This window comes from Equus asinus, chromosome 4 (genome assembly GCF_041296235.1).
Source record: "Equus asinus isolate D_3611 breed Donkey chromosome 4, EquAss-T2T_v2, whole genome shotgun sequence".
Lineage (NCBI taxonomy): Eukaryota > Metazoa > Chordata > Mammalia > Perissodactyla > Equidae > Equus > Equus asinus.
In genome coordinates, this window is record NC_091793.1 from 98,304,067 (window position 1) to 98,317,677 (window position 13,611).

The window sequence follows — 13,611 nt, forward strand, 5'->3', positions numbered from 1 at the left end:
TGGTCTTAATAGCTACTCATATGCAAGGGTTCTTTCTAAAAAGTAAAAGGTAGCCAAAAAAAACGTCTAGACACCAAAAACAAGTACACAAACTTTTATTGAAAGCAAGTCAGACACAGCAGCTCTTTATTTACATTATTGATAGATAGATATATAGATAGGTCAATTGATCAATCAACGGATTCTGATATATTCTGTGTCTTCAAAGGTAGCATTATATGAAAGGCAAATTTTATATTGACAGAGAAGTAAAGCTGTTATTAATTTCTTTTCACCCAGCAATTAAGGAAAATAAAAAGTCATATAAGAAGTATCAGCATTCTCACAATAAGTCAATTCTCCCTCCTACCAGGTAGCACAGCCCTTCTTTCGCCCCTGAATCGTGAATCACAAAAGTGATAAAGCTTCTTGTATAGTTACCAATTTGTGTTCTGACGTGTCCCATATGAGTTTCAAATGTGTTAAATATCCCTCATGCAGTCTGAACCACACCCTTGTCTTTCTTAGGTTACAAAAAATCAAGCAAACGCCCATCACCATCTCATTACTTATGGTCACTTAACTCCCGGGCCTTAGTATAAGATGGCAATGTAGGATAACAGACGCCATTACCAAAGAATAGTTTCAGTGATCTTTTGCAACTACGTGCCCCATCTATGGGCGTTAAGCATTTACCCATTGAACACACTCTAAAATAAAGTCTTTGTGGACAAAATCCTTCATGGTTGGTTAATTGTCTGGTAAGAACACAAAGCTAAAAAGGCTAGGGGTACTATATATTGGGGCCCCATAAGAGCAGCTAGTTGCTTGGCTATGTCACATGGCCATAAGTCACCCACCTCACTCAAGTTCCACAGGCATTCATCACCTCTGCTGGAATAATTCAAAATACAGGCTCTGTGGATGGAAGGTTAACAATCTGGTCCTGTTCCATGATGGATAACACAACACTGTGCTTTGAAGTGAAGTAGAAAATTGTAGGGGTCATCAGTAAGCCAGAGAAAAAAATAGGTTGTCCAGGTGGGAAGATTTAGAGGGGCTAAATAAACAGGAAATTGTCCTAGTGCATCAATCTTCTACCTACATTTATCAATGAAGACCTGATTTCCCTGGCTTTGTTTTGAAAACTTGCATTGTCAAGAAGAAAATTTGTAGGTTCTATAGATTGATGGTGACGGAACTTTTACATGGTCTGCAAAGTATCTGAAAGAATAAAATGAGCACTTCAATCTTGAATTCAAATTCGAGTCTTGTAAACACTAAACAATAGTATATGATACTGTGGAAATATATGACCAAGAGGAATTAAAGAAATCGCCATTAGAATGTGTGGGATTTGTTACACATAAATAAGCAATAATCTAAGAAGGGCTAACCCAGGGTTTTTCACAAAATGAAAGAGAAATAAACAAAGGGTTGAACAGTACAATGAAGACTGTATTACATTCAGACAATAAGGAATTGTTTTTTTATTTGCAAGACTGAAAATTATCTTTATCTGTGGTGACAGAAAGTTCAGGGTAATATATACGAAAGCGTGAAATGAAAAATTACAGAACTATCTAAGAATAGAAATGTAGACTCTCCCTTTTCATAAATATTCAATACATTATTTGACACATTGGTTTGAATGAAGCTCCACAAGCACAATTTTAAGCATCTCGATTTGGGCCGAGGTCCAATAAATTATATATTCCCAACAACTTATCAGAGGTTTCTCACTAAAAATGCATGCTCACACTCTACTTTGAAAATATCCTAAGATAATTATTTCCATTTTCATAGTAACTAGTATAGTTATGATTAGAGTTGTCTCAGGTTTCTAAGGAAAGAAAATTATTCTGAGATACTGTTAATAAGAGAAAGCGTGGTAATAGAGAGGGGTATTTTTTTTAAATTGTGCTTAAGATGTCATTTTCATTTTTAATGACTTTGTGCTAGACAAGATTTTATTTTCAGTCACAGAAATAAACTACCAGATATAACTCTTTAGTCTATTGCCCACCAATTTCCAGCCCCTCCCTGTATCAACCTCACAATGGGTTTAATTCATCTTGAATGCATAAAACCTACATTTGGTAAACAGAATTTTCCTGACTGACAATTGCTCAGTCCTTCTAGTGAGAAAATTCGGTGAATGGTAACACCTAGGAAGGAGGCCTATACCGAATTTTTGCTCTGTAGATGCCAAGGAAAACCACTTAAAATGTTTTTTGAAGATACTGGGGAAGCCAAAGGATTTTGGAAAATTTATTGCCAAAGTCTATAAAACTCTGTTTAAAAGTAAGAGAGGTTTAATATCAGACATTTTAACACCCTCAATGTACAGGAAGAAAGACATCAAAAGAAATACAGGAATCGTTTCATATAGTCCTCTTGCGTTTGGTGACTACATTTCCCAGCACTGCTACCTTAAAGCCAGATTCGCCGGGGGTGCTGGCTCTTTAGTGCTTGTTATACAACGCTATATTAGTGAAGTTTTAAAAAGCAAATGTCCAAGAATGAGTCTAAAGCTTTTTGATTTGAGGTTACCAGACTGGATTTTGTCTAGAGTTATTTCCACATTATTCCACAGTAAAACAGAGAGTAAGCTTCCACATCTTTAAAGGGGATGACTCAATTAAGGCATACAAAGAGGCATCTCGGGAAAATAGAATTAGCTTTTGCTTTAATGGGCGTGAGAACTTCTCAGTTCCAGTTAGTTCATAAATGCATCATAGACTCGAATTCATCAATTCTTTGCTTGGTATTCCCCTTCCTGATTTTCCGATAGGATATTGTATTGTATCTTGAATAAGCACTTCTGGAGATATCATTCTTCTTCCCGAAGGGTGGCTGCTCATCAGGTGTCACAGGTTGGGAACTGGGGCTGCTCAGTGGGGAGTCCTCACTTGCATCGCCTTCATCTTTTGCTTGAGAACCCTCTTCATTTTTTTTCTTGAATTCTATCACTCTAATTTCGTCTTCGTCATCATTGCAATCATCATCATCATCATTGTTAATTTCTTCATCCCAAACCTCTGGCTGCTCATCATGTTTAGAATGCAACACATCAACTTGGCTAGGTTTCTGACATCCCAGCCATTCAATTTCAGTTGCCTGGTGAGTTTTGTTCTTCCTATCCTCATCTTCTCTCTCTTCTAGAGGATGTTCAGCAATGCTTTCTTTTGGTCTGCTTATTTCCTGGTTACTGCTGCTCAGAGTAGTTTTCTCCCACTGATGCCCTGTAGCAAAATCAATTGGTAGTTGAAATTCCAAATACCCAGCTGGTTCCAAATACGCAGCTATTATTCTCTGAAGTACTTTTCTAAACAATCATTTCCCAACTTGTTTTATGGGATATTATTCTGTGGGTTATGGATACATTTTAAACAGTAAAACAGGCTACACTAGCAAGTTAGTCTGGAAAATACAGTTAAGGGAGCTTTTTTTAGAATTTATCTCAACCTATAAAAGGCTAATGAATATTGTAAATCTCTGAGAAAATAGGCAACCCAACCTCATTTGCCTGTGGAACTTTTTTTGTTGTGAACTACTGTATCCAGGGAGACTGGTATTCCCTGAGGTACACTTTTAAAATCCTGTCTAGCCTGTCATGACTGGATAAGTGAATACATAAAATAAAATATTTCAACCTATATTTTACACACGCACACACACACAGTCCTCAGGGAAAACTAGAAAAATATCTCACAGGGAAAAGAAGGCTTTCTTCCAATAGTTAAAACAATGCTTGCCTATATGTGGTCATGCTCAGAGTAGCACATTCAATATTTGCCACCATGCTTCTCAGAGTTGTCCTAACGTACCAACCAGCTGCAGGAGGAGGAGTGGGGGGCCAGAGGGGGTCAGGAGTCGTGTGCTGAGCTAACTGAGACACCAAGGCCACACAGATATACATAACATAGTCTAAGATCTGCCACTGATTCCTAAAGAGCCAAGACTTAAAAATCATGTTGAGATCATATCAACATGGTACTAGATTAGCCCATCATTTTATACATGTCCCTAATGACAATGAAGTAACTCACATTGTTTAGTACCATATAGTGACTTTTAAAAGACTTAATTCATCACAAATTTCACTTTGAAGCAATTAGCTCATATCAGCATATCCTCAACAGTATTTATTGAGCATGCTAAAAAGAGTTAATTATCAGAGAGTAGATATTCTCTGGGCTTTCACCCCTAAAGGACTTCTGTGGGAAGCTTCAGTCTGTAGTGTGCATGACTCAGAAATATTGTCTGCATCACATCCCTTATCAAGCCTGGGGTTCACTTTGCCCTTCCAACCCCATAAGAATCTTTAAATAAAGTGAGAGGTGATATTCTTCTTTGCCCTTCCACTCCACAATTTTCTACTTTCACCGAAAGATGTTCACAAGTCCATTTCTATCAAAGATTTTTCATTCTCTTTTCATTTTTTTGTTTTTCCAACTATAGGAATCAGATTGCAAACTTACAAAAAAGAGATAGAAGCAAATGTGAGTTACCACTCCTAACTAGTTGTACACGGGTCCTATCAGATCGTTGGGGTCTAGTCCATGTTCTTTACATTACAAATAATACTCATTAGAATGTTTGCTATAACTTAAGCTTTGTTTTGTTTTCTTTTTTACCACAAGAAGCAAAGAAACTGATCTTTTTGCTCATATTCATGACTCGGGCATGGAGTTATGCATGAAATTACTTCCTGAATTTAAATTATACCTTTTCCTCAATGTTTTTAGCGTCTTATTTTTCAATCCGGGCATATTCTCTGTGGAGACTTTATAGGTATTTGCCATGGTGAAAATAAAAGACACCAAAATGTGTACCTCTATCCTAAAGGAAAAACATATGCTCCACCAAACACAGAAGGATCCATTCAGGGAAAATCCACCCTGAGACCATCTACTTTGAAAATCCAGACTGCTTTCATTTTCATTCTGTGTTTGACCAAAATGAAAGATCCTAGAAAACTGTTGTTTCCAGTGGACTTCCTGATCATTAATTTAAAAAAGGTTCTAGATGGAAGATTGAGATCCCTACCTCTGAGAGCTTGCTACCTTGGAAACAGAAAGATTAGTGCAAAGAGATAATTTACTTCATTTCATAGGGGCTTAAGTCTTATAAATTATCTCTGATAAAGTAAGAGCTTGACAATGGCTTTAGCTTCCTATGTTCCTCCTTAAGTGTCTACACAGTAGACCAGTGCATGTGGTCAGCAGACATAGTCTAAGAGGTGTCCAGGCAAAGGGGACAAACCAAGGATATTTTCAAGCAAATCCATGTCTTGCTTGGGCATTTAGTATTTTGTGTGATGTTCTAACATTTTGATCAAGAGTCTCTTTAGTATTTTGCCTAAGATCCTGACTAAGCTGAATTGCTTAAGTCTAACAAGCTGACATCAATTTTGGGATAAGACATTTTTGGCTGCAAGAGAGGAAATAAATGATTAATTAATAGATTTTTATCCTGCTTATTTGAAAATTGCTTGAATGTAGGAGTCTGCTTAGAAGAGAAATCTAAAAGATTTTGTCTCTTAGTCTCCTGAGTTGATCTGAAATATAATATAGTCACTGAAAAATCGACATTCTTTTTAGTCTCCCTTTTTCTGAAAGAACACAATTAAAATTAACCTCATCACCCAGGGAGCTTCCTTTGACAAGAATTAGAAAGCCATTTTGTGCTTACATCAGAAGTCTAGAATTTTCCTATGGATTAAATAAATTTATAAGATTATTTTAAATTGTATGTCAATGGTAAACTTTTAGGATAAACTGATTTTTGCAACATTTACATTTCTCAAGGTGCCTGACACAGATCTGAAGATACTAAGTCAAAAAGAAAGGTTGATTTAGTGAACTTATTAAAAGACAGATACTATATCAGCAGGTCAAAGTATGCCAATCAGTTATACAAAATCATGTGGTTTCAGTCTTGAAGGTTCTGGAATGCTTTCTAAGGTGGAACCCACAAATAAGTCCAGAATCCCTTATCTGCCTATAACAGCTTTGAACGTTTGAAGGCGTTGCCTGGATTGCTTTTTCAACACCACACTCACACAACATCCCATGCAAACACTGTCATCCATATCCAGTCAAACAATTTCTATATACAAAATGGAAGTTCCTCTTACCTTCTCTGAATGTCACTTCATCAACACCTGTTTCTTGAAGAGAAAGATCTGTGATAGCTTTATGAACAATGAAGAGATTCTCTTCTGGTTTTTCTGGGGAAAAAAACCCACAAGATTAATATTTTAACATTTAAGTAGTTCCAGGGAAAATAAATTATCAATTTAGACTCTAACTAGGTAGATTTCTTTGATTTTTAACTGTAATCACTAAAAACTGTATTTCACTCTTCCAACTCATTTCTTCATTGGTTCCTTTCATTTATAAACATAATGATAACCTCTCCTTTAATATCTATATAAGGTATAGAACCATGAATTCAGACACTTTCAGGTATGTTAGAAGGAAAATTTCAAATTCTGAATTCCTTTTACTCAAGTAATGGGGCTGTCCATAAAAATAATAATAAATAACAATAGTTAACATTTAACCAACACTTACTAATCCTTGCAACAACCCTACAAATGTCAGTGCTATTATTCTGCCTTCTTTTGATGAGAAAACGAAGGCTTTTAGGAGGCTAGGAAAGTTGTCTAGGGTCACAGAGGTATCAAATAAATTAGCCTGGATTTGACCCAAGGCAGAGATTTAGTCCCTACGTAATGCAGCCCCTGTAGAAAAAGGGGCCACATTTGAACAGCAACAGGGGTGGGAGGATGCACAGCTCATTCCTGTCATAATAGTTTATCAAAAGAATCCTGTTACAAATCAAATCAAGCAAACTGAAGAGAAGGAAAATGCTTTACCTTTTAGAATCTTCTCATCCATGGACCGGTTGAGCAGCATGTTCTCTTGTGATTTTTCACTTTTCTCCTGATTTCCTTCTGTGGGCAAATCTTCAAGACTAGGTTCTACCCTATGGTATGGTGGAGGGCCATCCACATCACTGGCTTCCTCATTGATTTTAGTGATTGGTTGTTGATCTTTTTCAGGTCCTGTATCCCCATTACACTCAACCTGACTAAATGTCACTGGAACATCTGTCATGATGTACAGTTGAGTCCAACTTGGAGAGAACTTGGGGAAATTGAGCGAACAGATCCTTGATAAGATACGTTCTCTTGCCTTCAAGTCCTATAGTCCCAACTCCTACTCCAAGAATATAGTTTACTTTAGTACATAACAAGCTTCTTTTCCTAAAGGTGTCCAGATAGAGCTTAGAACAAAAGCAATGGGATTTGTCGGATTTGCCACCAGCCCATGCGCAAGAATCCAGCCAATCACCACCTTCTTTGTTGCTTAGCAGTCCCATTTGCCGAATTAATGGCCGTCTTTTGATTTACATACACAAACAATCTGAGGCAATCAGGCTTTTGTGTTGGCCTGTAGAGGAGGACTTTCAGCTTGTCAGTCCCCCTCTGGGAACAGAGATTTTTGTCCCTTTTCATAATGGCTCTTTGTGATTTTCCTTGTAACAGGAGCCACAATTGTTCCACAGCTTTAATCCAGAGAGAATGACCACCTTGAGGCATATAACCAGCTTAACATTTCCAAACAGATTTTGTTCAAGTAAAACCTCAGCTATTTTATAGGAGACAATGGCATGGTTTCTTATTTATTAAAGAATAAAAACAGCTTACCAAAAACCTGTAAACAAGACAACTTTATTGTAAGTGGTTCTGGCGGCAGATTCCATGGTATGCTTTCAGGAACCCAGACAGAGGACCTAAGAAAAAACAAATAAAAAATTCTGCCATCTTATTAATACCAAAAATGTTACAATGTCAGAGTAAGTCATTTGGTCTATAGCTTCTTATTCTCTAGTTTATTGATGTCTATTGAAGCCCAACCCATCCTTTAAAACCCTAATATAATTTCTTCCATGAAGTTTTCCCTTCCCCCAATCAGAACTAATCTCTATTTTCCCTATCGATATTGTGTGATGCTGGGAAAATTTACAGCACCAACAGAGTCAGCCCTTGGAGGAAACAGGTGATTATGTAAAACAGCTGCTACTGACCACTCCTTCTTTTTAAAGGAAGACAGTAATTCTCCTTCTCTTTTGGATCTCAGATAGGACTTAACAATTCCAGAGCCTTTGGCCATGCTGCTCCCACTGCTTGGAATGCCCTTCTCTTCCTCAAGGCCGAACCCCTGGCCTAAGCAGCTCCTCTAAGTTCTCAGCTCTTAGGCTAAAATATCATTTCTTTAACGACACTTTCCCTGACCCACAGGATTAGATGAGATACCTGTTACACATTATCTTCATCCTTCAAAGTATTCTTCACAATTGTAATTAAACAAGTAATTACAGACTTATCTGTGTAATGTCTTTTTCACAAACCAGAATCTAAGCTTTATCTGGGCAAGGAACCATGTTTAACTTGCTTACATGTGTCCCCAGCATGTGGCATCTGCCTTGAAATCAGTAGGTACTCGAAAAATTATTGTTGAATAAATGAATAAATTTTACTCTCAGGAGCGATAAACAAATGGCAAGCAATAGGATATATTGGAGTATGAGGAAGCCATTTGATATAAACCTAATTCCACCTGATCTTGTTCTTTCAAAATGGCCTGATGTTGCCAGTGAGCATGCATGATATATCTGCTTTAAGCATTTGCTGTGTCCCAAAGACAAGAACAAATGTCCTTAAGATAAAGATGCAACTTCCCCCCACACTGGCATTTCCTTAAGCATAAGCATCTCTCCCTAGGCTAGGAACTGATTGCTGTGCTCACCCTGTGACCACCCAGCTTGAGATAACAGACCTGCTATCCTGCTGTGTCCACCAAGACAGCAGACCTACTATCTGCTATGTCCATCAATTGCTGTGCTAACAAAGCAATCTTGTGACCAATGTAAAAGGGACATTTCAATCATATGTGATACATGCTCTTTGATGGTATATAATCACTCTGTACACCCCACTTCTTTGATGCCCTTCCTTCCTTGGGGAAGGAAGGCCCAGGCTAAGCTAGTCCTCAGATCTGGCTCACAATAAACTCACTCCAATTTTCATTTATAGATTGGTTACGGATTATTTTCATCAAGAGGAGAATACATTTCAGATCTTTTCTAAAGGGAAGAAGAATAGAGGTTGGAAAGTAATTGCAAATTTATCGCCTTTAAGATTGTGTCTCAGGCTGAGTCCTTTAGACTCTATATCAGGGATGACAAATGCATGGCACTCTGGCCTCATCCTCTTCTCCCATGTTCTTGGAAAACATCTCTAACTGAATCCAGAACTCTCTCCCTTGTCATCAGTAGCTCTCCTCTACTCAACACATTAATTGTTTGTTTGTATAGGGGAGGAAAAATAATTTTCCCTCTACCTTCTGAGTTCTCAGGTGAGACTCCTGTAATAAAAGACAAATCAGCAAGAGAAAAAGGAACAGAAGCTTATTAACACACTGTTAAAAGATCAATTTAGGCATACTAAAAATTTTAAGAGTTAATTGGAGGAAGACTCACTTCGAATTGGGCAGTGCCAGACAGGAAGTGGTTAGGACAGCAGCTCCAGGAGAGACTTTACAGAGAAAAAGCAGAAGCAAAGTAGGGAAATTACTCATCGGCCATAATTTCAAGCCTAATTGATTGTTTGTGATTGGTTGTCTTCAGCGTTTTGATTTTGTAACCTGAAGGCCTTTACAGGCTTAGGTGTGGGTTTGCTTAGGTATGCCACCACGGCATCAGAGCCACAGCAGGCTAATGGACGCTTTGTTTAATTCATTTAACAATGCATGTCTTGTGTACACACGGTAGTTACCCTGAGAAACTAACTCTAAGCCACCAACTTTAAACAGCATCTTTAGCTAAAGACAAAAGAGAGAAAAGGGGGGGAGGCAGTTATGAGCAGTTACCAGGAAAAGCACAGTAAACAAGGGCAAGGTTTGTTATATAGATTTGAGTGGATGCCTTCTTCATTGATAAGATTCTCTTGTGATTTACAGTCATCCTTCTCTTCCTGGTACAGAGAGTAAGAAATGGAGATTTCCTTTATAAATGACAGCTTCCCTTACAACAGGGTAACTTTCCATTTTCTGAGCTTCTCTAGTGTCTGCTCTTTCTCAAAAGTAATCCTATGCCATAGAGGTATATTTTGGAGTGGCATATTCTGCTACCCTTCATTTGCTTGTTTTTAATTTTTTTACAGCATTTATTATATACCAGGTACTGTTCAAATAGTAATAGTAATACATTTGATCTTCATAATAATCTTGTAAGGTAGATGCTGTTATTATCCCCATTTTACAGACTAGAAAAATAAAGCGAAGAGAGAGTAAGGAATTTGCTCAGCGTCACACAGTTAATAAGCCTACTGTTAAGAGTTCACAGCATAGATGAAGCTGAGTGCCATCCCTGGCCTGGGTGCTGATGTTTTCTTGGGCTAGAGATCCCACCAGGCTGCAGCCTGAAGAATTAGCTACCTTGGCGGCAAGGTGTCCAAGAAGTCGTTGTAGCCAGGAAAGGGCAGCAGAGGGCCTGAGACAGTATCAAGGCCTTCCCAAGACAGACGCTCCAGCTGCTGAGCACAGCGTTGGGAGGCTGTGGGAGCTTCCTCCCACCAGGAATGACAGAGCTATTCACTTAATTCAAAGATCAGAATCTGGAGCTTCGAGGCCAGGTCAGGCTGCCTCACTAACTTAGACTCAGAACAGCTCAGCATCTGGAGCAAGAGGACAATATTGAGTGGAATAGATGAGGGAATGCAGAAACTAAGACCAAAGCTAGGAGCACATGGGAACATACTAGAGTGTGAGATCTTTCAGGGCAGGAAGTGGCACTAGTTCAACAGAATTCCCAGCGATCCAGTCACTCCGAATTCCCTTGAGACTGCTAAGCACTTCAGTTCAGGGACACTAACCTAGAGAGGCCAGCTTCTCTCTCCTACTCCTAGATTTCCATGACCCTACAGCAACCTGCAACTTACAGCTTAGTTTTTACAGGAGTTCAGTTTTTTTTATTATCTTCTTTCTAATGCCATGCTTTGACATTTTTTCTGCCGTTAGAATTGCTTCAGATTTAGGAAGATAGAAAAATAATGCAGTCTCAGCCAACCAGTGTGTTCACCTCTATAAAAGCAGTGATTTTATGCTGTCCTCCTAATGGAGGTCAGGTAAATGGTTTGTAACATTTATTATTCTTCCTACAAGTAGATGGCAACATGAAATATATTTAGCACCAAGATGAGTCTACCTAACTACCAAATAAAACAGGGTATTTTGTCTATAAAGAGGTAAGTTGTCACCCATTGTTTGTATCAACCTATGACTTGTAAAGTATGTTAGGATTTGCACTAACAATCCTTAATTCAAATAATATCGCATAATCTCCACTGCATGAAACACAACTTTTTTTAGATGACTTACTAGAGTATGTGTCTTTTTCTCTAGTTATTATTCTTGATGGTAAAGGACGTCATATAAATATAACCATTATCACATCTATAACAAAATATGATAACAAAAGGATCTTCACTAGGGAATGTAAAGCATCAAAATGAAATTATGTAAATATCCTCATTTCACTTGTCAAATGCCAAATGCTTAATGTTAAGACTACATTAGATCCCCAAACAAAATTTGGGGAAAAGTCATAAAATCTCAAGCTTTAATAATATGTGAAAAGCCAAGCCCCAAGTTAATGTTACACCTAAGAAGTCACCAAGAAGCACTGAATAAAAACAAGAAATAAATTTAAAAGATGAGTTTTTGATTCGGGTAACTTGGAGCCAATTCTTATAGACAGAAATTTGCATACTTGGGACAGGAGTGTTGTATCAATCGGGGTTGAAACAGAAGGATAGAACCACTAAGAGATCTACCGATAGATCTATCTATCTATCTGAAGGAGCTTGACCTTATACAATGGTGAGTGCTGCCTAAGCCATCCCTGTATGTCTGTTGTTAAGTCTGGTGCCGGAGCTTGAAGTCTACCGGGCAGAAAGTTGGGAAGGAAAGACAGATGTAAAGGGCAAGAAAAAGCTGAAGACTCAGGTACAAACTGGGACACACAGGGGCAAGCTGAAAGCTTACTGCCTCTGACCTTAATGATATGAGTGTCCTTCAGGAGAAGTTGGTCCCCTTGTCAAGGGCCAGGAAGCAGGGAAGCTGAGAGAAGATCCAGGGGCAAGTGGAGCACTTGCAGGCCCCATGCTGCCCCATGCAACTGGTGAACCAGCAGATCAACAGTGGGTGTGAGTTACAAAGTACCGCTGCTTGACTTCTGCCCTACAAGTCTCACACAAGAATGTCTCTTACAGCCCTTGTTTCTTTTTCTGGAAATATTCAGGGAGGGAATTCTGGGAAATGTAGTTTAGACGGGTCAAGTTGACACATAACAACATCACCACTATGGACCTCCAACATCTCTCTGAAGCGGTGTGGTACTACGCAAACTTTCAGCTCAAAATCCTACCAATAACCCATAGAATCTTCTCAAGGGAATGTGCAACCCTTGAATGACCCTGAGGAGACAGAGTAATCTGAAGTGGTTCACTTAAGGTATTACCATTCCGAATTGAATGGACAGTCCAGCTAAAATGAACTTACATTCATTTACAGAAATATAAAATATTATAACATAATGAAATCTATCAGTATCCATTTATTTCACTTCAAAAAACAATAATTGTCTGCCATTTAGTATAGTAGCTTAAGCTGATTATCTTGTGCCTTATTAGTACTTTGTGTTCATATTTATGCCTAGTGTGAAACAACAGCCGTCATTTTAGCAATGTAAGATTTTGAAGTAAAGGATGCTTTCCTCCAGGAGGCCAATAGTGAAGTCTATGGGTAGCACGTGAGTTTTAAGAATGTAATGTAAGAGAATTTGAAAATTCATCTGCACCTGACAAGAAGCATGCTCTCCAACTTCAGAGGTGAGTTGGGGTGCAGGGAAGCGGGGACGATTACCCGTTGTCTCTCTAAAGACAAAGCCTCTCTCATACCCCAGGAAAGGTGTATCTCTTTGTGGTCCTAGAATCTGGGGCCTGGCCTCCCAGTGAGTCACTGTCCACCATTTTAAAGGAAAGTATTGGAACAAACAGGCCAGATATTTGGTGAGGATTAGAGGAGAATGTAGCCCTGAAGAAAGGACTCACAACGTAAGTCCCTAGAGCCAAGACAAGCATAGGTAGGGGATGAGGAGGGACAGTACTGACCTACCTTCCCTCAGACAGAGGACAAATGAGCATTATCATCAGTGACCCCATCAAGAGGATGGACTCAGGCATGAGATAACCCAGCCCGAAATCCTAGCTCTGCTGCTTTGTGACCCTGAGCAAGTGTATGAACCAGGCCTGTTTGGGTTGCAGATTACAGAAACTCAATTCAAAGAATCTTAAACTCTGTTGATTTAACAGATCATTTAATTACAAAGCCCAGAGTTGGTTTTGTGCTTATTTGGATCCAAACGTTTAAACAACATCGCTAGTTACCTTTCTCTCTCAATTATAGGGAAGGTGAATATTAGGAGGTATTTGGGTGGACTCGAGGGTTCAGTCTTTTTCTGGGCCACATAATATCTCCAGCTGAGGGTGGTAGGCTG

At 38.7% G+C, this 13,611-nt stretch overlaps 1 protein-coding gene across 1 annotated transcript; it reads right to left on the bottom strand.

The window, feature by feature from the left end:
• Window positions 1–79: 79 nt before the first annotated feature.
• ERMN (ermin) lies at window positions 80–7,521 on the bottom strand. The gene is made up of 3 exons (XM_014858270.3): window positions 6,866–7,521; window positions 6,122–6,214; window positions 80–3,224 (listed from the first exon to the last, which is right to left on the bottom strand). The coding sequence occupies exons 1-3, from the start codon at window positions 7,104–7,106 to the stop codon at window positions 2,704–2,706; spliced, it is 855 nt and encodes a 284-aa protein (XP_014713756.2). The 5' UTR covers window positions 7,107–7,521; the 3' UTR covers window positions 80–2,703.
• Window positions 7,522–13,611: the final 6,090 nt, after the last annotated feature.

Bases quoted from the DNA above. Each gene is read 5' to 3' on its own strand.
- ERMN (XM_014858270.3), bottom strand. From the start codon at position 7,106: ATGACAGATGTTCCAGTGACATTTAGTCAGGTTGAGTGTAATGGGGAT. The intron at 6,215-6,865 runs GTAAAGCATTTT...TTTTTTCCCCAG, and splicing joins GGATGAGAAGATTCTAAAAG to AAAAACCAGAAGAGAATCTC. The intron at 3,225-6,121 runs GTAAGAGGAACT...ATTTTGCTACAG, and splicing joins TGAAGTGACATTCAGAGAAG to GGCATCAGTGGGAGAAAACT.